Source organism: Pseudophryne corroboree, chromosome 6, assembly GCF_028390025.1.
Source record: "Pseudophryne corroboree isolate aPseCor3 chromosome 6, aPseCor3.hap2, whole genome shotgun sequence".
NCBI lineage: Eukaryota > Metazoa > Chordata > Amphibia > Anura > Myobatrachidae > Pseudophryne > Pseudophryne corroboree.
Window position 1 is genome coordinate 456,794,768 of NC_086449.1, and position 23,362 is coordinate 456,818,129.

General features: G+C 46.2%; 1 protein-coding gene across 1 annotated transcript in view; it reads left to right on the forward strand.

The window, feature by feature from the left end:
• The window catches only part of SELENOO (selenoprotein O), a 67,797-nt gene that overhangs the window by 32,094 nt on the left and 12,341 nt on the right, over nt 1–23,362 (forward strand). Inside the window, exons 4-8 of the mRNA XM_063927150.1 lie at nt 3,783–3,913; nt 6,839–7,119; nt 7,811–7,955; nt 8,245–8,430; nt 10,097–10,253. Coding sequence (XP_063783220.1) covers nt 3,783–3,913; nt 6,839–7,119; nt 7,811–7,955; nt 8,245–8,430; nt 10,097–10,253 — 900 coding nt within the window. The remainder of the gene's footprint in view (nt 1–3,782; nt 3,914–6,838; nt 7,120–7,810; nt 7,956–8,244; nt 8,431–10,096; nt 10,254–23,362) is intronic.

Sequence of the window (23,362 nt, forward strand, 5' to 3'; positions counted from 1 at the left end):
ATACTTGCAAGTCTTCAGGTTCAAGATGGAATCCCTTCGAGCGGTGATTGCCAGCCTGGAGGGGTTTTTTTTTATGGCGTCAGTCGACATAAAGGATGCCTACTTACATGTGCCGATATATCCTCCGCATCAGGCTTTCCTCAAGTTTGCGATACAGGATTCTCATTACCAATTTCAGACGTTGCCGTTTGGGCTTTCCACGGCTCCGAGGATTTTCACCAAGGTCATGGCGGAAATGATGGTTCTTCTTCGCAAACAAGGGGTTTCAATTATCCCGTACTTGGACGATCTCCTGTTAAAGGCGAGGTCCAAGGAACGATTGCTGACAAGTGTAGAGTTGTCTCTATCGGTTCTGCGACAACACGGATGGGTCCTCAATTTGCCGAAATCCCAGTTGATTCCGACCACTCTGCTTCCTTTTCTGGGCATGATTCTGGACACGGAGTTAGGCTCTGGAATTGCAGACGATGGTCAGAGAACTTCTGAAGCCGACGAGTGTGTCGATCCATCATTGTACTCTGGTTCTGGGGAAGATGGTTGTGGCGTACGAAGCCATTCCATACGGCAGATTTCACGCCCGCGTGTTTCAGTGGGACTTGCTGAGCAAATGGTCTGGGTCTCACCTACACATTCACCGGAAGATAAGTCTATCTCCCAGAGCCAGAATTTCTCTCCTGTGGTGGCTACAAGCTCATCACCTCCTGGAGGGACGCCGATTCGGTATCCAGAATTGGGTACTTCTGACAACAGATGCAAGTCTCCGGGGCTGGGGCGCAGTCACCCAAGGAAGAAATTTCCAGGGAAAATGGTCGCTCCATGAAGCCTGTCTCCACATAAATGTTCTAGAGTTAAGAGCCATTTACAACGGCCTTCTCCAAGCAAGAAGTCTTCTTCAGGGTTGACCGGTCCTGGTACAGTCAGACAACATCACAGCTGTGGCCCATATAAACCGGCAAGGCGGAACGAGGAGCAGAGCAGCAATGGCGGAGGCCACAAAGATACAGCAGTTTTCCTACCGGGGGTGGACAACTGGGAAGCGGATTTCCTCAGCAGACACGACCTCCATCCGGGAGAGTGGGCTCTGCACCAAGAAGTATTTGCAGAAGTGACAAGACGCTGGGGAATTCCGTTGATAGACATGATGGCGTCTCGGCTCAACAAGAAGCTCCCGAGGTATTGTTCCAGGTCAAGGGACCCACAAGCCACGGCGGTGGACGCCCTGCTGTCTCCGTGGGTCTTCCAGTCGGTGTACGTGTTCCCACCTCTTCCTCTCATTCCGAAGGTGCTGGGGATCATTCGTCGAGCAAGGGTTCAGGCGATTCTCGTCGTCCCAGACTGGCCAAGAAGGGCCTGGTACCCGGATGTTCAGGACTTACTGGTGGAAGATCCTTGGCCGCTTCCTCTAAGAGAGGATCTGTTGTTACGGGGTCCATGCGTGTTTCCGGACTTACCGCGGCTGCGTTTGACGGCATGGAGGTTGAGCGCCAGATCTTAGCTCGTAAGGGTATTCCCAGGGAGGTCATTCCAACTCTCATTAAGGCTAGGAAAGAGGTTACGGCGAAACACTATCACCGTATCTGGAGGAAATATGTTTCCTGGTGTGAGGTTAATAAGGCTCCTGCGGAGGATTTTCACTTGGGTCGTTTCCTCCACTTTTTACAGGCGGGTGTAGATGCAGGCCTGAAATTGGGTTCCATCAAAGTGCAAATTTCGGCTTTGTCTATTTTCTTTCAAAAAGAGTTAGCTGCCCTCCCAGAGGTTCAGACTTTTGTAAAGGGTGTAATGCATATCAATCCACCGTTTGTACCGCCTGTAGCGCCATGGGACCTTGATGTCGTCTTACGGTTCCTCATGTCTTCCTGGTTTGAACCTTTGCGGACGGTTGAATTAAAATTTCTCACTTGGAAGGTAGTTATGCTTTTGGCGCTGGCATCTGCCAGGCGAGTATCGGAATTGGCAGCTTTATCTCATAAGAGTCCGTACTTGATTTTTCATGCGGATAGGGCGGAATTGAGGACTCGTCGACAATTTCTACCGAAGGTGGTTTCGTCATTTCACATTAACCAACCTATTGTGGTTCCGGTAGCTACGGAAGAAGTGGCGATTCCAAAATCTCTGGATGTTGTAAGAGCGTTAAAAGTTTACGTTTCTATGACAGCTGTTACTAGGAAAACTGAAGCGTTGTTTGTTTTGTATGCGGCCAACAAGGTTGGTCATCCCACGTCAAAACAGACTATTGCACGCTGGATTTGTAGTACGATCCAGCAAGCTCATTCTTCGGTGGGGTTGCTGGTGCCGAAGTCGGTTAAAGCCCATTCTACCAGAAAGGTGGGCTCATCTTGGGCGGCTGCCCGAGGTGTTTCGGCACTACAGCTTTGCCGAGCAGCTACTTGGTCGGGTTCGAACACTTTTGCTAAATTCTATAAGTTCGATACCCTGGCCGATGAGGACCTGGCGTTTGCTCAGTCGGTGCTGCAGAGTCGTCCGCACTCTCCCGCCCGTTCTGGAGCTTTGGTTGTCCCCAGCATCCTCTAGGACGTAAGAGAAAATAGGATTTTGGTACTCACCGTTAAATCCTTTTCTCCTAGTCCGTAGAGGATGCTGGGCGCCCGTCCCAGTGCGGACTATTACTTGCATTATATATTTTCTTACTGGTTAAGTTAGTTTATACATGACTTGTGTATTGGTTTGTTGTAGCTGGTTGCTGGAGTTTTATGCATACTGTTATCTGGTTTGGCGTTATTCCGGTTGTACCGTATGTTTATGGTGTGGGCTGGTAATTTGGTAGCCCTTAGTTAAGACAAAAATCTTTCCTTGTAATGTCCGTCTCTCCTGGGCACAGTTCCTATAACCTGAGGTCTGGAGGAGGGGCATAGAGGGAGGAGCCAGTTCACACCCAGTCTTAAGTCTTTTTAGTGTGCCCAAGCTCCTGCGGATCCCGTCTATACCCCATGGTCCTTTTGGAGTCCCCAGCATCCTCTACGGACTAGGAGAAAAGGATTTAACGGTGAGTACCAAAATCCTATTTATTACATGTTGTTTGCAAACAACACATTTGCAAAGAGTATCACATGGAAAAGAACGTCCCTCCCCGGGAATGACATGGCACCACATGGCTTGTGTCCTACAGTACCTCATACATTAACAAGTCAAGTTGTAAAGTAAGGTTTTGTCAATATATAATAGAGATGGATGACACTGTGTGTCCTTCTGTATTTTTTTTTTTTTGTTTCATCGAGATCAACAAATGGTTTAGTATTATGTGAAAGTAGGTCACTTTTAAGAATCTTTTTCCCTTGATCCTAATAAATATAAAGTACTCCATCACCAAGTACAGTCTTTTTGTTGCCTTTCATGGTGTTGGGAAGAAAGAACCTTTTATTCCATGGAATTGAATAGTCCAACAGGACACTTAATTTGTGCATCTCTGAATTATGCGCATTGCTGGTGTTTGCCCTTTATAAATAACAATCTGTCAGTAGACCCAAAAAGGGTCTTTCATGGAGTTTTGACCAAAAACACCAATACATATGTCACAAAATATTGGGGCAGATGTATTAAGCCTGGAGAAGTGATAAAGCAGTGATAAGTGCAAGGTGATAATGCACCAGCCAATCAGCTCCTGCCATTTTTTTCAAACCTGGTATGATTGGCTGGTACATTATCACCTTCCACTTATCATGGCTTAATACATCTGCCCCATTATGTGAATTCTCTCTTCCCTATGTCGCTGATCTATTGGGAATTACTGTTTACAATGAATAACATTACTTTCCTTCCAGGTAACAAGAAGAACTGCAAGGCTGGTTGCTGAGTGGCAGTGTGTTGGATTCTGCCATGGTGTATTAAATACTGACAACATGAGCATTGTTGGTCTTACTATTGATTATGGACCCTTTGGTTTCTTGGATAGGTTGGTATGGCGGTAGTATATCTTCTTTACGTTGTACTGTATATTGGCATTAAATATCACTACTAGTGGGTAGTGCCATGTGTATAAATGCTAGGGATGACTAGGTGGCTCCCATACTGATCATGCATTAAAACTGAAAATAATTTTTACATAGACCAATAAATCAGTGTAAAATACTGAAATCTGTAATAAATATAAGAGGTCGGTGGTAATAAACTATTCTTAGATTGTCTATTATGGAACCTGCTCTCTCTATAAGTGGGACACATCAGTAGGAGGCTGACAGGTCAGATGAAGAGACCTTGGATATCTTTTGTACCTTCTGAGATAGACAAGTAAATAAATGGTAAAACAATAATACAAGCCCTCAAGTGGTAACTTCTTAGTCCTTTCTAGTGCTCATTAGGCTACAAGCATTTGGTGATTTGTAGACTTTTCCAAGTGGCATAAATTTCCAAGTTTTGTTAAACCGAGCGCTTGTGTGTGTTGCTACCTGGTGTTGTATGGAAAATGCTTAATGTAATATAATGTAAATAATAAAAAAAAAAAACCAGCTTTAAAAAATTAAAAATAAAATTAGAATAGAAATAAAATAAAAATAAAATAAAAAACAATTGGGGAAGAGGAGGGGGGGGGGGGGGGGGGGTAAAGTGCAATGTTTACAGCTCCTTTCAGAGTAATTGGTTAGGAGCTTGGGGACACTTTATCGAAGGGCAAAGTTTTTTAGGGTGTAACTGTCCCTGACTTACCCTATTATTTAAGTGCGAGCGTGGCTGGTGGTTCTTGTATGTGGTGGCAGTAATCAGGCTGGTGGGCGGGCTGGCCTCTCTCCTGCTTGGTAAACTGTAACTGCCCTTCTTCTTCCTCCTCCTGCTGGCCGCACTTTAGCCGCTACTCCGTCTTCTCCGCCGCAACCGGAAGTTCGGGTCCTTACTTCCAGTATTACGAACCTGGACACCTCCTAGTAAGTAGATGTGTGCTTTTGTGTCGAGCCTAGTGTCTGAGATCAGTAATACCGGAAGTAAGGACCCGAAACAGCTTACCAAGCAGGAGAGAGGCCAGCCCGCCCACCAGCCTGATTACTGCCACCACATACAAGAACCTCCAGCCACGCTCGCACTTAAATAATAGGGTAAGTCAGGGACAGTTACACCCTAAAAAACTTTGCCCTTCGATAAAGTGTCCCCAAGCTCCTAACCAATTACTCTGAAAGGAGCTGTAAACATTGCACTTTACCCCCCCTCCCTCCCCTTCCCCAATTGTTTTTTATTTTATTTTTATCTTTATTTTTATTTTATTTCTATTCTAATGTTATTTTTAATTTTTTAAAGCTGTTTTTTATTTTTATTTACATTATATTACATTAAGCATTTTCCATACACCAGGTAGCAACACACACAAGCGCTCGGTTTAACAAAAATTCCAGAAAGCACCAACAAACAACCTGAGCAGCATTTTTTTCACTCACAGCGCAGCAAACTATACCAAATTTATAAATTTCCAAGTGACCAGTACATATTGCAATGGCAGACAGGCCTTTAGAAAACCTAGTAAGACACAATAAAAAGTTGGTAAAATGTAGCCTTAAGCAACATAGTAAAGGCATCAACACTAGCATACATACATAATGCTATATTTAGGAAAACCCTTGTACCTGATTGCCTGAAAGCAGTAGGAACAGTAAGAAACACTCAATTTCTTCATCTTGTTCTCTGCATGATTATGCGGTTTACTTGCTTTAAGGAAGAACATTATTCTGCATACGCACTCTCTGCCATAACACTAATTCCACAGATTGGAGCAACTAGTGACTAAACTGAAAATCCTTGTATTGTATTGAAACTGAGCTAAAGACCTGTTTGATCAGAACAAAGTCAAATAAATCTGTACGCTCTACATTCTAGATCTGCATGAAAAAGGGATATTATGTCTAAAATCTTATAATGTATTCTCTTACAGCAATAGAACTTGTCTTGGATCTGTGGGCACTGATTTATACATCCTGAGTGAATAGAATACAGGTTGAGTATCCCTTATCCAAAATGCTTGGGACCAGAAGTATTTTGGATATCGGATTTTTCCGTATTTTGGAATAATTGCATACCATAATGAGATATCAAGGCGATGGGACCCAAGTCTAAGCACAGAATGCATTTATGTTTCATATACACCTTATATACACAGCCTGAAGGTCATTTTAGCCAATATTTGTAATAATTTTTTGCATTAAACAAAGTGTGTCTATATTCACACAATTCATTTATGTTTCATCTACACCTTATACACACAGCCTGAAGGTCATTTAATACAATATTTTTAATAACTCTGTGTATTAAACAAAGTTTGTGTACATTGAGCCATCAGAAAAAAAAGGTTTCACTATCACAGTCTCACTCAAAAAAGTCCGTATTTCGGAATATTTGGATATGGGATACTCAACCTGTATTGCCTGTCTTGAAATGCATTACAATTACTTTAATGTGAAAAATCTGTACTGTTCAAAAATTCTGCCATAACTTTTTTTTATTTTTATTTTTTATATGGAAGGCTGAATAGGTCTGTCATTTGTGGTAGTGTGGTGTCAGGGAAGGGTGAGGGGACACCTTTGTATCTATAGCTGTAGTGAACTTGTTTTTGAGCAGTTTACTTACTAGCAGCGGCTTAAGCTCAATTTAAAAGGACACTGCTTTTAACGGCATTAAAATAGTTTAATAAAAATGCTACATTTGGTCGCTCTTATTATGGCGGCTGGTATAAATCCTACTTCATATAATAGAAGTATGTGTGTGACATTGCCAGGTTCATCACTGGGTAGTATACTTGTACAATTGTATTTTAATACAAGTAATTTCTGCCCAAGATACATTATAGTTCCTTTGTTATCCCACAGATATTTGTACAACGCAAGTATTTTTTGTCTTACAGGTATGACCCTGATAACATTTGTAATGGCTCTGATAATATGGGACGCTATGCCTACAACAAACAGCCAGAGATCTGTAAGTGGAATTTGGGGAAGTTTGCTGAGGCTCTGGTTCCAGAACTGCCCTTAGACATTAGTCAGAAAATAATTGAAGAGGAATATGATGTAGAATTCCAAAGATGGTACATGCAAAAAATGAGGAAGAAACTGGGTCTAATTCAGCTTGAGCTTGAAGAGGACAGCAAACTGATCTCAGATTTGTTAGACACCATGAGCCTTACAGGTGAGATTTATCAATTACCCCAGTCAACCAGCAGCCGTTTGTGTCCATGTAATGAGTGTAAAATATCCAGTAAAAATCTCCTTCAAAAACATAGTTTTAAAAATCTTACATATCTAAAAAAGTGCATTGTGTTAGGGCTCCACAGTAAGTGCGATGCTGGCTATGCTTGATGAGAAGGGAAGTTTTTAATTTTTCCTTACACTACAGTATACATCTCTAACTCTGACTTGTATGTACAAAAGGGGGGTGTAGGGTGGGAAAAACAAAATGTGGTCCCAAACAATATACCAGACCTGTCAGTAATACCGTACATGTCATCAGTAAGCTACGTGGGCCTGTTGTAATGTCATCAAGCAACAGGAAGCAATGGATTCTGCAGTTTGCTGGTAACACAGCATAAAATGAAAGAGCAACAGATCAGGTGCTTGAATAGCACTGCGTTTCTTAGTAACCAGCAGGTATGACTTGCAGAAACATCCGTAGTGCTTTCAGCATGCAGAAATGTGATTGCTTCAAACAGTGTTTTATTTGCTAATGTTAATAAGAAAGGATTGTATGATTCCCTGGTCTTTTTTCAAGTTTGTCCTGTCATAAGGTTAAATATGTCACACAATTTAGCATGTGCTTACATTTTTAGATATGTTAATTATCACATGAACTTTAATACTCTCTGATGATGCCATTCTTTTAGGCTCGGATTTTACAAATACTTTCCGGATCCTCAGCAAATTTTCTGGAGAAGCTACTGACATTGGTGGATTTTTGAACACCATTGCTGAACAGTGTGCTACCTTGGAAGAATTAAAAGTTGCTTTCCGACCTAAAATGGACCCAAGGTCTGGTAATTAGCATTACATTGTGAAAGCAGTGCATGGCCACTTCACTCCCTGCTTTTAATTAAGTGTATATGTTAATTGTATTGCATTGTCAAGCAGTACTTGCTCTATTTATGGCCAGAAGTAAAGCAGCTGGAACACTTAAGTCCTAATTATTGAAGGGAATGCTTAATATTTACAAAGAGCCAAATGTGCTATAGCTGAAAGCAGCCAGTAAGGTATCGGCTTCTCAAAATAAACATGGTGCTTTACTTGGTATACATATAGCAAGTTTATATTTGTTTTCCAGGCAGCTTTCGATGATGCTGATGCTAGCACAGAGCAATCCTCAGTTATTTGCATTAATTGGCTCTAAGGCCAACATAAGCAAGGAGCTGGAACGTATAGAACAGTTTGAAAAACTTGATAAGTCCAGTTCTGAAGACCTACTGAGTGATAACAAGAGACACTGGGAAGAGTGGCTTACAAAATACAGGTATGTGGTCTCACAGAAAAGTAAACTATGTAATGATGTCTTTACATAAAAAGTAATGTTTCTTTCTTCTTTGTTACTCCATGGCAGCCACATCTTGGGATATAGGACCTGTTCCCCTTAGCCTAGACTGTTTTTTTTTCAGGGACAGTCCTCTCTTTTCTGTATAACTTCCAGTCACTCCTCCTTGCCCTTGTCTTTTTTTCCTGTCTCCTAGTAGTATACAGGCAGAGTAGGGAAGTTTGTTAGTTTATCAAAATAAGGACTAACCCATATCTTATGCCTAGTGCACCTGATTAGGTGCAGTCTGGGGTGGGGTGGCTCCCTGGGCCAATATTCTGTAGGCTGGTGTGCGGCAATGACGGCACATTGCAACAGATAATGGAGGGACACCCTTGCTGTTGCCCGGGGTGGTTACTGGAGCTATTGCCCTGTTCAGCATTGCAGATGCTCGTAAGCCAGGAGAGCTGAGACCATGATGGTGCTAAATCTGGGTGGACATACTGTGCAGGTGCAAACTGGTAGTCTCTATGACGCGTCTTACCAGAATGCTGTGCAGTGCCACGGCACCTGTGCCCTACCAGTTCAGAGGTCATGGCTCTATAAAAGAAGGTAAGGGCTCCTGTAGCCTGGGAAAAATTTTTTATGAAATATGTAGCCGATCCAGGACCTAAGCCCTAGCCTTGTTTGGGGTAGAGCTTAAGACGACAATGTACGCCCTAGTAGCTCTGTATGGTGGTGGGCCTATTGTGGCGTCGGAAAGGGCCGGCCCCATGTGCTGCCGCTGACCTGCTTTTGAACATGGTGCATTTGTTATACGGATGGCCTGGTGCTTGGATCGGCCGCCGCCATCATCCCTTGAAAGAGGGGAAGAGTGCTCCCACCAGATATGCATCCCTACCCACTCCGTCATTTAAAGTAAGCGACCGCTCCTGGCGTCATCGATCCTGTTGCCTGGTCGCTGGGGTTGGAAAGATGCAGCTGCTGTGAAGGACAGAGAGAGGGCGCATGCACAGTACCAAAGGGACCTGGCTGCAGCTTCCGGTAAGCCTGCGTGCCAGATATAGCAGGAAAAGGGGGATATGCAGCACAATAGTGCCTTATTCCCATGGATGCTTTCTCGGATTCTTGGTCCGGTGGATAGAGCCCCAATGACTGCTCACAGTTTGGCGACTTCTGCAGAGGCTAGGTGAGTGGGGTCTAAGGCTCCTGCCTCTATTCTACTACTCTAAAAAGCTAAGTTTCTAACATCATGCCTTCCTCCAAGGCACTAAAACAAGACTGAGGGACTGATTGAAGTGGGAGGGCTTATGTAGGGGAGGGTGTCAGCAGTTAACTATTTTAGTGCCAGACTCCAATGGTCATATGCATAAACCCAGGGTAATGGAGCGTCAGATGGATGATAGAGAAATATCTACAGAAATGCCATTCATTTTTTCATTTATAACCCTATGATTAACTGGATAAATAGAAAGAAGTGAAGACAAGTCTCTTAATAGAAGAGTGGTGGTGGAATTTTCTAAGTTGTTACTGGATAACTATTCTAAGGTGTGAAAACTATATACAGACTGATATGATATGTGTACGGTAACGGCTGTATTTATTTCTGTCCAGTTCACACGTTGGGGATATGCTCTCTTGTAATACCGTTGGTCTGCATTTTTTCCAGTGTCCGCTTGGAGAAAGAACAATCAAATATTGGGCATGAAGACACTCTACAGTCTGAGCGGGAGAAGATTATGAATTTAAACAACCCAGCATACATCTTGAGAAACTATATTGCTCAGAATGCCATAGACTCTGCAGAGAAGGGAGATTTTTCTGAGGTAATGCGTAACAAATATCATCACAAAGTCCTTAATTCTACCCTTTCCTCGGTAACCGGTTGATAAGATAGTGTCTAGTTAGACAGTCAATAGATAGACACCACATGTTAGACAGACATTAGATCGACAGGGTCAAAAGGTCGACATAAAAAAGATAGTGAAATGTTTTTAGTTTTTTTTAAAATGTAACATGTTTTTGGACTATTTCATACCTTCTCTATCCATGTCGTCATAGAGTTGGTTATAAACCTTGTGGTGAGCGCAGCGAGGGGATGCCTTTCTACAATTGGGGGTCCCAGATGACAAAATTATCTACACAAACCACAGAAATGCAAAAAACATTGTGTCTACCTTTTTCATGTCGACCTTTTGACCCTGGCGTCCTAATGTCTGTCTAACATATGGTGTCTATCTATTGACTGTCTAACTAGACACTATTTATCAACCCACACCCCTTTCCTCGCGTCTGTCATGCGTGTGCTGATTTTTTATCTGCTTGTGCAACTGTCATTTATGTTCTTAAAACTCTGCACCTCTCCAGTGATGAAAGTAACTATGAATGTCCACCATTTAATAGTATGAATCCCAGCCTTAAGCTGGCCACGAAACTAAAGATTATCTGTCCAATTAGATAGCTGGTTGGATTGAAAATCTGGTAATGTATGGGAGCAAATGACAATGAACTGTTGTTCAGATACGTTGATAAAAATGTTTGATTTAAGCAACTTGTCACAACAGTTTTTGTCCGTTCTCCAGTCTTTGATTGTCATTTGCTCTCATACAACTAGTTAGATGTTTGGACAGATGTAATCTTTTTTTTTTTTTTTTGTATGTGTGGCCATCTTTAAGTGGGCACACACCAGACCAGATTTCCTTCAACCATCAAACCGTTCAAATAAAATGGTGCACCACACACCTAACCAACTTTTCCCTTCATCTAGTAGGGGGCACTGGACTATGGGCGGGTGTGACTGGATCCTCCACCTCTATCCCCTAACAACTCCAGTTTTAGAAATGTGCCAGAGAGAGACAGTCTCCCACTGGGCTGTTTCTCAGCCTTTTGGTTATTTTAATTTTATTTAATTCCAACTTTTAGCAACTTTTGAGGACAGGCAGACTACAGCCTGCTGTAGTCTGCCTGCGCCGTGAAAGGTGTCGGAGGGGACCCGTCATCGCTCACGGAGGCTTGTTCCTGGGTCCATGGCAGGCTTAAAGGAAAGCTTATGGTCTTTGGGCACCTGCTCTAGTTCCTGCAGATCCGGATGGCCAGCAGCGGTATGACTCACCACCCTTGACTAGCAAGCAGGGGTCGGTATGCGGTATTAATGACCCCCAGCCCAGCGCAGGCTTCCCCATTGCTCTAGCTCTGGTCAGCACTGCATGCAGGTGCTGACCTTACAATGTGTTAGCATTACAATACAAACAGCAGACCACACTACCAGCGCTGGCTATTTGCTGCGCTGCTGTTACATAGGTCAGCGCTGATTTCACAAACGTAGCCGTTTCTATAGTAAGCTGTACCCTTTTCTTTTTTTCTTTCAAATGATGGTGGGTACCGGGGCTGGGGGTGTGGAGCTTTGCTGCGCACGCCCAATCACATTGTGCTGTTCAGAGAGGCTGGGCGGGCTTTGAATATGTCAGGACTTTGCATGGGCCAGGAGGTACTACCTTTTCTGAATTGCACATGTGAGTGGCCCCATCTTACACAGAGAATAAATGTATTATAAACATATATATAAAAAATATACTCGAGTATAAGTCGACCCGAATATAAGCCGAGGCACCTAATTTTACCACAAAAACCTGGGAAAACTTATTAACTCGAGTATAAGCCTAGGGTGGGAAATGCAGCTCTAGCCGTACACAGCCCACAGTGCCAGATATGCCCTCATGCTGCCTATGGCCGGATTAACAATGGGGCGGATGGAGCTGCAGGTCCAAGCCCCCCATTGAAAATAGGCCCACAGACCTCCCTGCAGTGCAGACAAGAAAAAATAAGAATTTACTTACCGATAATTCTATTTCTCGGAGTCCGTAGTGGATGCTGGGGTTCCTGAAAGGACCATGGGGAATAGCGGCTCCGCAGGAGACAGGGCACAAAAAGTAAAGCTTTATGATCAGGTGGTGTGTACTGGCTCCTCCCCCTATGACCCTCCTCCAAGCCTCAGTTAGGATACTGTGCCCGGACGAGCGTACACAATAAGGAAGGATTTATGAATCCCGGGTAAGACTCATACCAGCCACACCAATCACACCGTACAACCTGTGATCTAAACCCAGTTAACAGTATGATAACAGAGGAGCCTCTGAAAGATGGCTCCCTACAACAATAACCCGATTTAGGTAACAATAACTATGTACAATTATTGCAGATAATCCGCACTTGGGATGGGCGCCCAGCATCCACTACGGACTCCGAGAAATAGAATTATCGGTAAGTAAATTCTTATTTTCTCTATCGTCCTAGTGGATGCTGGGGTTCCTGAAAGGACCATGGGGATTATACCAAAGCTCCCAAACGGGCGGGAGAGTGCGGATGACTCTGCAGCACCGAATGAGAGAACTCCAGGTCCTCCTTAGCCAGGGTATCAAATTTGTAGAATTTTACAAACGTGTTCTCCCCCGACCACGTAGCCGCTCGGCAGAGTTGTAATGCCGAGACCCCTCGGGCAGCCGCCCAAGAAGAACCCACCTTCCTTGTGGAGTGGGCATTTACCGATTTTGGCTGTGGCAGGCCTGCCACAGAATGTGCAAGCTGAATCGTACTACAAATCCAGCGCGCAATAGTCTGCTTAGACGCAGGAGCGCCCAACTTGTTGGGAGCATATAGTATAAACAGTGAGTCAGATTTCCTGACTCCAGCTGTCCTTGAAATGTATATTTCTCTATCGTCCTAAGTGGATGCTGGGGTTCCTGAAAGGACCATGGGGAATAGCGGCTCCGCAGGAGACAGGGCACAAAAAAGTAAAGCTTTACTAGGTCAGGTGGTGTGCACTGGCTCCTCCCCCTATGACCCTCCTCCAGACTCCAGTTAGATTTTGTGCCCGAACGAGAAGGGTGCAATCTAGGTGGCTCTCCTAAAGAGCTGCTTAGAGAAAGTTTAGTTTAGGTTTTTTTCTTTACAGTGAGTCCTGCTGGCAACAGGATCACTGCAACGTGGGACTTAGGGGGAAAGTAGTAAACTCACCTGCATGCAGAGTGGATTTGCTGCTTGGCTACTGGACACCATTAGCTCCAGAGGGATCGAACACAGGCCCAGCCGTGGAGTCCGGTCCCGGAGCCGCGCCGCCGACCCCCTTGCAGATGCTGAAGCGTGAAGAGGTCCGGAAACCGGCGGCTGAAGACTCCTCAGTCTTCATAAGGTAGCGCACAGCACTGCAGCTGTGCGCCATTTTCCTCTCAGCACACTTCACTGGGCAGTCACTGAGGGTGCAGAGCGCTGGGGGGGGGCGCTCTGAGAGGCAAATATAAACCTTATACAAGGCTAAAAATACCTCACATATAGCCCATAGGGGCTATATGGAGATATTTAACCCCTGCCTGACTGGAAAAATAGCGGGAGAAGAACCCGCCGAAAAAGGGGCGGGGCCTATCTCCTCAGCACACGGCGCCATTTTCTGTCACAGCTCCGCTGGTCAGAACGGCTCCCAGGTCTCTCCCCTGCACTGCACTACAGAAACAGGGTAAAACAGAGAGGGGGGGCACATTAATGGCTATATATATATATATTAAAGCAGCTATAAGGGAGCACTTAATATAAGGATATCCCTTGTATATATAGCGCTTTGTGGTGTGTGCTGGCAGACTCTCCCTCTGTCTCCCCAAAAGGGCTAGTGGGTCCTGTCTTCATTAGAGCATTCCCTGTGAGTTTGCGGTGTGTGTCGGTACGTGGTGTCGACATGTATGAGGACGATATTGGTGTGGAGGCGGAGCAATTGCCAAATATGCAGATGTCACCCCCCAGGGGGTCGACACCAGAATGGATGCCTTTATTTGTGGAATTACGTGATGGTTTATCTTCCCTTAAACAGTCAGTTGAGGACATGAGGCGGCCGGACAATCAATTAATGCCTGTCCAGGCGCCTCAAACACCGTCAGGGGCTGTAAAACGCCCTTTGCCTCAGTCGGTCGACACAGACCCAGACACGGGCACTGATTCCAGTGACGACGGTAGAAATTCAAACGTATTTTCCAGTAGGGCCACACGTTATATGATTTTGGCAATGAAGGAGACGTTACATTTAGCTGATACTACAGATACCGTAAAACAGGGTATTATGTATGGTGTGAAAAAACTACAAACAGTTTTTCCTGAATCAGAAGAATTAAATGACGTGTGTGATGAAGCGTGGGTTGCTCCTGATAAAAAGTTGATAATTTCAAAAAAGTTATTGGCATTATACCCTTTCCCGCCAGAGGTTAGGGCGCGCTGGGAAACACCCCCTAAGGTGGACAAGGCGCTCACACGCTTATCCAAACAAGTGGCGTTACCCTCTCCTGAGACGGCCGCACTTAAGGATCCATCAGATAGAAAGATGGAAGTTATTCAAAAGAATATATACACACATGCAGGTGTTATACTACGACCAGCTATAGCAACTGCCTGGATGTGCAGTGCTGGAGTAGTTTGGTCAGAATCCCTGATTGAAAATATTGATACCCTAGATAGGGACAATGTTTTACTGTCGTTAGAACAAATAAAGGATGCATTTATCTATATGCGTGATGCACAGAGGGATATTTGCACACTGGCATCTCGGGTGAGTGCTATGTCCATTTCAGCCAGAAGAGCCTTATGGACACGACAGTGGACAGGCGATGCGGATTCAAAACGTCACATGGAGGTTTTGCCGTATAAAGGGGAGGAGTTATTTGGAGTTGGTCTATCAGACTTGGTGGCCACGGCTACTGCCGGGAAATCCACTTTTTTACCTCAAGTCACTCCCCAACAGAGAAAGGCACCGACCTTTCAACCGCAGCCTTTTCGCTCCTACAAAAATAAGAGAGCAAAGGGCTTGTCGTACCTGCCACGAGGCAGAGGAAGAGGGAAGAGACACCAACAGGCAGCTCCTTCCCAGGAACAGAAGCCCTCCCCGGCTCCTGCAAAAACCTCAGCATGACGCTGGGGCCTCTCAAGCGGACTCGGGGACAGTGGGGGGCCGTCTCAAAAATTACAGCGCGCAGTGGGCTCACTCGCAGGTAGACCCCTGGATCCTGCAGATAATATCTCAGGGGTACAGGTTGGAATTAGAGACGGATCCTCCTCATCGTTTCCTGAAGTCTGCCTTACCAACCGTCTCTTCCGAAAGGGAGAGGGTGTTGGAAGCCATTCACAAGCTGTACGCTCAGCAGGTGATAGTCAAAGTACCCCTATTACAACAAGGAAAGGGGTATTATTCCACTCTATTTGTGGTACCGAAGCCGGATGGCTCGGTAAGGCCTATTCTAAATCTGAAGTCCTTGAACCTCTACATAAAAAAGTTCAAGTTCAAGATGGAGTCACTCAGAGCAGTGATAGCGAACCTGGAAGAAGGGGACTTTATGGTATCCTTGGACATCAAGGATGCGTATCTACACGTTCCGATTTACCCCGCACACCAGGGGTACCTCAGGTTCATTGTTCAAAACTGTCACTATCAGTTTCAGACGCTGCCGTTCGGATTGTCCACGGCGCCTCGGGTCTTTACCAAGGTAATGGCCGAGATGATGATTCTTCTTCGAAGAAAAGGCGTATTAGTTATCCCATACTTGGACGATCTCCTAATAAGGGCAAGGTCCAGAGAACAGCTGGAGACAGCTTTAGCACTATCTCAAGAGGTGCTAAGACAACACGGGTGGATTCTGAATATTCCAAAATCCCATTTAATCCCGACAACTCGTCTGCTGTTCCTAGGAATGATTCTGGACACGGTTCAGAAAAAGGTTTTCCTTCCAGAGGAAAAAGCCAAGGAGTTATCCGATCTGGTCAGGAACCTCCTAAAACCAGGAAAAGTGTCAGTACATCAATGCACAAGAGTCCTGGGAAAAATGGTGGCTTCTTACGAAGCAATTCCATTCGGCAGATTCCATGCAAGAATATTCCAAAGGGATCTGTTGGACAAATGGTCAGGGTCGCATCTGCAGATGCACCTGCGAATAACCCTGTCACCAAAGACAAGGGTGTCACTTCTGTGGTGGTTGCAGAAGGCTCACCTATTAGAAGGCCGCAGATTCGGCATTCAGGATTGGATCCTGGTGACCACGGACGCCAGCCTGAGAGGCTGGGGAGCAGTCACACAAGGAAGAAACTTCCAGGGAGTATGGACGAGTCTGGAAAAGTCTCTTCACATAAACATTCTGGAACTAAGAGCAATCTACAATGCTCTAAGCCAGGCGGAACTTCTCCTGCAAGGAAAGCCGGTGTTGATTCAGTCGGACAACATCACGGCGGTCGCCCATGTAAACAGGCAGGGCGGCACAAGAAGCAGGAGTGCAATGGCAGAAGCTGCCAAGATTCTTCGCTGGGCGGAGAATCACGTGATAGCACTGTCAGCAGTGTTCATCCCGGGCGTGGACAACTGGGAAGCAGACTTCCTCAGCAGACACGATCTTCATCCGGGAGAGTGGGGTCTACATCCAGAAGTCTTCAACATGTTAATAGACCGTTGGGAAAGACCAATTGTAGACATGATGGCGTCTCGCCTCAACAAGAAACTGGACAAATATTGCGCCAGGTCAAGAGATCCACAGGCAATAGCTGTGGACGCACTGGTAACTCCTTGGGTGTACCAGTCAGTGTATGTGTTTCCTCCTCTGCCGCTCATACCAAAGGTATTGAAGATCATACGGCAAAGAAGAGTAAGAACAATACTAGTGGTTCCGGATTGGCCGAGAAGGACTTGGTATCCGGAACTTCAAGAGATGCTCACGGACGAACCGTGGCCTCTACCTCTGAGAAGGGACCTGCTACAGCAGGGTCCCTGTCTTTTTCAAGACTTACCGCGGCTGCGTTTGACGGCATGGCGGTTGAACGCCAGATCCTAAAAGGGAAAGGCATTCCAGAAGAAGTCATTCCTACCTTGATTAAGGCACGGAAGGAAGTCACCGTGAAACATTATCACCGCATTTGGCGAAAATATGTAGCGTGGTGCGAGGATCGGAGGGTTCCGACGGAGGAATTCCAACTGGGTCGTTTCCTACATTTCCTGCAATCAGGATTATCTATGGGTCTCAAATTGGGATCCATTAAGGTTCAAATTTCGGCCCTGTCAATATTCTTCCAAAAAGAATTGGCCTCTGTCCCTGAGGTCCAGACTTTTGTCAAGGGAGTACTGCATATACAGCCTCCTGTGGTGCCTCCGGTGGCACCGTGGGATCTAAATGTAGTTTTAGATTTCCTCAAATCCCATTGGTTTGAACCATTGAAAAAGGTGGATTTGAAATATCTCACATTGAAAGTGACTATGTTACTAGCCCTGGCCTCTGCCAGGAGAGTATCTGAATTGGCGGCTTTATCTTATAAAAGTCCTTATCTAATCTTCCATTCGGATAGGGCAGAACTGCGGACTCGTCCGCATTTTCTCCCTAAAGTGGTATCAGCATTTCATCTGAACCAACCTATTGTGGTGCCTGCGGCCACTAGCGACTTGGAGGACTCCAAGTTGTTGGACGTTGTCAGAGCCTTAAAAATATACATTGCAAGGACGGCTGGAGTCAGAAAATCTGACTCGCTGTTTATATTGTATGCACCCAACAAGTTGGGCGCACCTGCTTCTAAGCAGTCGATTGCTCGTTGGATTTGTAACACAATTCAACTTGCACATTCTGTGGCAGGCCTGCCACAGCCTAAAACTGTAAAAGCCCACTCCACAAGGAAGGTGGGCTCATCTTGGGCGGCTGCCCGAGGGGTCTCGGCATTACAACTCTGCCGAGCAGCTACGTGGTCGGGGGAGAACACGTTTGTAAAATTTTACAAATTTGATACCCTGGCAAAGGAGGACCTGGAGTTCTCTCATTCGGTGCTGCAGAGTCATCCGCACTCTCCCGCCCGTTTGGGAGCTTTGGTATAATCCCCATGGTCCTTTCAGGAACCCCAGCATCCACTTAGGACGATAGAGAAAATAAGAATTTACTTACCGATAATTCTATTTCTCGGAGTCCGTAGTGGATGCTGGGCGCCCATCCCAAGTGCGGATTATCTGCAATACTTGTACATAGTTATTGTTAACTAATTCGGGTTATTGTTAAGGAGCCATCTTTAAGAGGCCCTTTCTGTTGTCATACTGTTAACTGGGTTTAGATCACAAGTTGTACGGTGTGATTGGTGTGGCTGGTATGAGTCTTACCCGGGATTCAAAATGCCTCCCTTATTGTGTATGCTCGTCCGGGCACAGTACCTAACTGGAGTCTGGAGGAGGGTCATAGGGGGAGGAGCCAGTGCACACCACCTGACCTAGTAAAGCTTTACTTTTTTGTGCCCTGTCTCCTGCGGAGCCGCTATTCCCCATGGTCCTTTCAGGAACCCCAGCATCCACTACGGACTCCGAGAAATAGAATTATCGGTAAGTAAATTCTTATTTTTTAAAGCTCTGACAACGTCCAACAACTTGGAGTCCTCCAAGTCGCTTGTAGCCGCAGGCACTACAATAGGCTGGTTCAGATGAAATGCTGACACCACCTTAGGGAGAAAATGCGGACGAGTCCGCAGTTCTGCCCTGTCCGAATGGAAAATCAGATATGGGCTTTTGTAAGATAAAGCTGCCAGTTCTGACACTCTCCTGGCCGAAGCCAGGGCTAGTAGCATGGTCACTTTCCATGTGAGATATTTCAAATCCACATTTTTTAGTGGTTCAAACCAATGAGATTTGAGAAAGTCCAAAACAACATTGAGATCCCACGGTGCCACTGGAGGCGCCACAGGGGGCTGTATATGCAGTACTCCCTTAACAAAGGTCTGGACTTCAGGAACTGAAGCCAATTCTTTCTGGAAGAAAATCGACAGGGCCGAAATTTGAACCTTAATAGATCCCAATTTGAGACCCATAGACAATCCTGATTGCAGGAAATGTAGGAATCGACCCAGTTGAAATTCCTCCGTCGGAGCACTCCGATCCTCGCACCACGCAACATATTTTCGCCAAATGCGGTGATAATGTTGCGCGGTTACTTCCTTCCTTGCTTTAATCAAGGTAGGAATGACTTCTTCCGGAATGCCTTTTCCCTTTAGGATCCGGCGTTCAACCGCCATGCCGTCAAACGCAGCCGCGGTAAGTCTTGAAACAGACAGGGACCCTGCTGAAGCAGGTCCCTTCTCAGAGGTAGAGGCCACGGATCCTCCGTGATCATCTCTTGAAGTTCCGGGTGCCAAGTCCTTCTTGGCCAATCCGGAGCCACTAGTATCGTTCTTACGCCTCTTTGCCGTATAATTCTCAATACTTTTGGTATGAGAGGCAGAGGAGGAAACACATACACCGACTGGTACACCCAAGGCGTTACCAGCGCGTCCACAGCTATTGCCTGCGGATCTCTTGACCTGGCGCAATACCTGTCCAGTTTTTTGTTGAGGCGAGACGCCATCATGTCCACCATTGGTCTTTCCCAACGGGTTACAAGCATGTGGAAAACTTCTGGATGAAGTCCCCACTCTCCCGGGTGAAGGTCGTGTCTGCTGAGGAAGTCTGCTTCCCAGTTGTCCACTCCCGGGATGAACACTGCTGACAGTGCTATCACATGATTCTCCGCCCAGCGAAGAATCCTTGCAGCTTCTGCCATTGCACTCCTGCTTCTTGTGCCGCCCTGTCTGTTTACATGGGCGACTGCCGTGATGTTGTCCGACTGGATCAACACCGGTTTTCCTTGAAGCAGAGGTTCTGCCTGGCTTAGAGCATTGTAGATTGCTCTTAGTTCCAGAATGTTTATGTGAAGAGACGTTTCCAGGCTCGACCACACGCCCTGGAAGTTTCTTCCTTGTGTGACTGCTCCCCAGCCTCTCAGGCTGGCGTCCGTGGTCACCAGGATCCAATCCTGTATGCCGAATCTGCGGCCCTCCAATAGATGAGCACTCTGCAACCACCACAGAAGAGATACCCTTGTCCTTGGAGACAGGGTTATCCGCTGGTGCATCTGAAGATGCGACCCTGACCATTTGTCCAGCAGATCCCTCTGGAAAACTCTTGCGTGGAATCTGCCGAATGGAATTGCTTCGTAAGAAGCCACCATTTTTCCCAGGACTCTTGTGCATTGATGTACAGACACCTTTCCTGGTTTTAGGAGGTTCCTGACAAGTTCGGATAACTCCTTGGCTTTTTCCTCCGGGAGAAAAACCTTTTTCTGAACCGTGTCCAGAATCATCCCTAAGAACAGCAGATGTGTTGTCGGAATTAACTGGGATTTTGGAATATTCAGAATCCACCCGTGCTGCTTTAGCACTTCTTGAGACAGTGCTAGTCCCATCTCTAGCTGTTCTCTGGACCTTGCCCTTATTAGGAGATCGTCCAAGTATGGGATAATTAATACGCCTTTTCTTCGAAGAAGAATCATCATCTCGGCCATTACCTTGGTAAAGACCCGAGGTGCCGTGGACAATCCAAACGGCAGCGTCTGAAACTGATAGTGACAGTTCTGTACGACGAACCTGAGGTACCCCTGGTGTGAGGGGTAAATTGGAACGTGGAGATACGCATCCTTGATGTCCAAGGATACCATAAAGTCCCCTTCTTCCAGGTTCGCTATCACCGCTCTGAGTGACTCCATCTTGAACTTGAACTTTTTTATGTACAGGTTCAAGGATTTCAGATTTAGAATAGGTCTTACCGAGCCATCCGGCTTCGGTACCACAAATAGAGTGGAATAATACCCCTTTCCTTGTTGTAAAAGGGGTACCTTGACTATCACCTGCTGAGAGTACAGCTTGTGAATGGCTTCCAAGACCGTCACCCTGTCGGAGGGGGACGTTGGTAAAGCAGACTTCAGGAAACGGCGAGGTGGAGACGTCTCTAGTTCCAACCTGTAACCCTGAGATATTATCTGCAGGATCCAGGGATCCACCTGCGAGTGAGCCCACTGCGCGCTGAAATTCTTGAGACGACCCCCCACCGCCCCCGAGTCCGCTTGAGAAGCCCCAGCGTCATGCTGAGGCTTTTGTAGAAGCGGGGGAGGGCTTCTGTTCCTGGGAAGGAGCTGCCTGTTGCAGTCTCTTCCCCTTTCCTCTGCCTCGTGGCAGATATGAATATCCCTTTGCTCTCTTGTTTTTAAAGGAACGAAAGGGCTGCGGCTGAAAAGTCGGTGTCTTTTTCTGTTGGGGAGTGACTTGAGGTAAAAAGGTGGATTTCCCGGCTGTAGCCGTGGCCACCAAATCCGATAGACCAACACCAAATAACTCCTCCCCTTTATACGGCAAAACTTCCATATGCCGTTTTGAGTCCGCATAACCTGACCACTGTCGCGTCCATAAACTTCTTCTGGCCGAAATGGACATAGCACTTACCCGTGATGCCAGTGTGCAAATATCCCTCTGTGCATCACGCATATAAAGAAACGCATCCTTTATTTGCTCTAAAGACAGTAAAACATTGTCCCTATCCAGGGTATCAATATTTTCAATCAGGGACTCTGACCAAGCTACCCCAGCACTGCACATCCAGGCTGTCGCTATAGCTGGTCGTAGTATAACACCTGTATGTGTGTATATACTTTTTTGGATATTTTCCATCCTCCTATCTGCTGGATCTTTAAGTGCGGCCGTCTCAGGAGAGGGTAACGCCACTTGTTTTGATAAGCGTGTGAGCGCCTTGTCCACCCTAGGAGGTGTTTCCCAGCGCGCCCTAACCTCTGGCGGGAAAGGGTATAAAGCCAATAACTTCTTTGAAATTAGCAGTTTTTTATCGGGGGCAACCCACGCTTCATCACACACCTCATTTAATTCATCTGATTCAGGAAAAACTATAGGTAGTTTTTTCACACCCCACATAATACCCTGTTTTGTGGTACCTGTAGTATCAGCAATATGTAACGCCTCCTTCATTGCCAAAATCATATAACGTGTGGCCCTACTGGAAAATACGGTTGATTCGTCACCGTCGCCACTGGAATCAGTGCCTGTGTCTGGGTCCGTGTCGACCGACTGAGGTAACGGGCGTTTTACAGCCCCTGACGGTGTTTGAGGCGCCTGGACAGGTGCTGATTGATTGTCCGGCCGTCTCATGTCGTCAAACGACTGCTTTAGCGTGTTGACACTATCCCGTAATTCCATAAATAAAGCCATCCATTCTGGTGTCGACTCCCTAGGGGGTGACATCCCCATATTTGGCAATTGCTCCGCCTCTACACCAATATCGTCCTCATACATGTCGACACACACGTACCGACACACAGCAGACACACAGGGAATGCTCTTAAAGAAGACAGGACCCCACTAGCCCTTTGGGGAGACAGAGGGAGAGTTTGCCAGCACACACCAAAAGCGCTATATATGACAGGGATAGCCTTATAATAAGTGCTCCCTATATAGCTGCTTTAATATATATAATTTTGCCCCCCCTCTCTTGTTTTACCCTGTTTCTGTAGTGCAGTGCAGGGGAGAGCCTGGGAGCCTTCCTGACCAGCGGAGCTGTGTGAGGAAAATGGCGCTGTGTGCTGAGGAGATAGGCCCCGCCCCTTTTTCGGCGGGCTCGTCTCCCGCTCTTTAACGGATTCTGGCAGGGGTTAAATATCTCCATATAGCCCCCGGAGGCTATATGTGAGGTATTTTATGCCAAAAAATAGGTTTACATTGCTTCCCAGGGCGCCCCCCCCCAGCGCCCTGCACCCTCAGTGACTGCCGTGTGAAGTGTGCTGAGAGCAATGGCGCACAGCTGCAGTGCTGTGCGCTACCTTAAGAAGACTGAGGAGTCTTCTGCCGCCGATTCTGGACCTTCTTCTCTTTTCAGCATCTGCAAGGGGGCCGGCGGCGAGGCTCCGGTGACCATCCAGGCTGTACCTGTGATCGTCCCTCTGGAGCTAATGTCCAGTAGCCAAAGAAGCCAATCCATCCTGCACGCAGGTGAGTTCACTTCTTCTCCCCTAAGTCCCTCGTTGCAGTGATCCTGTTGCCAGCAGGACTCACTGTAAAATAAAAAACCTAAGCTAAACTT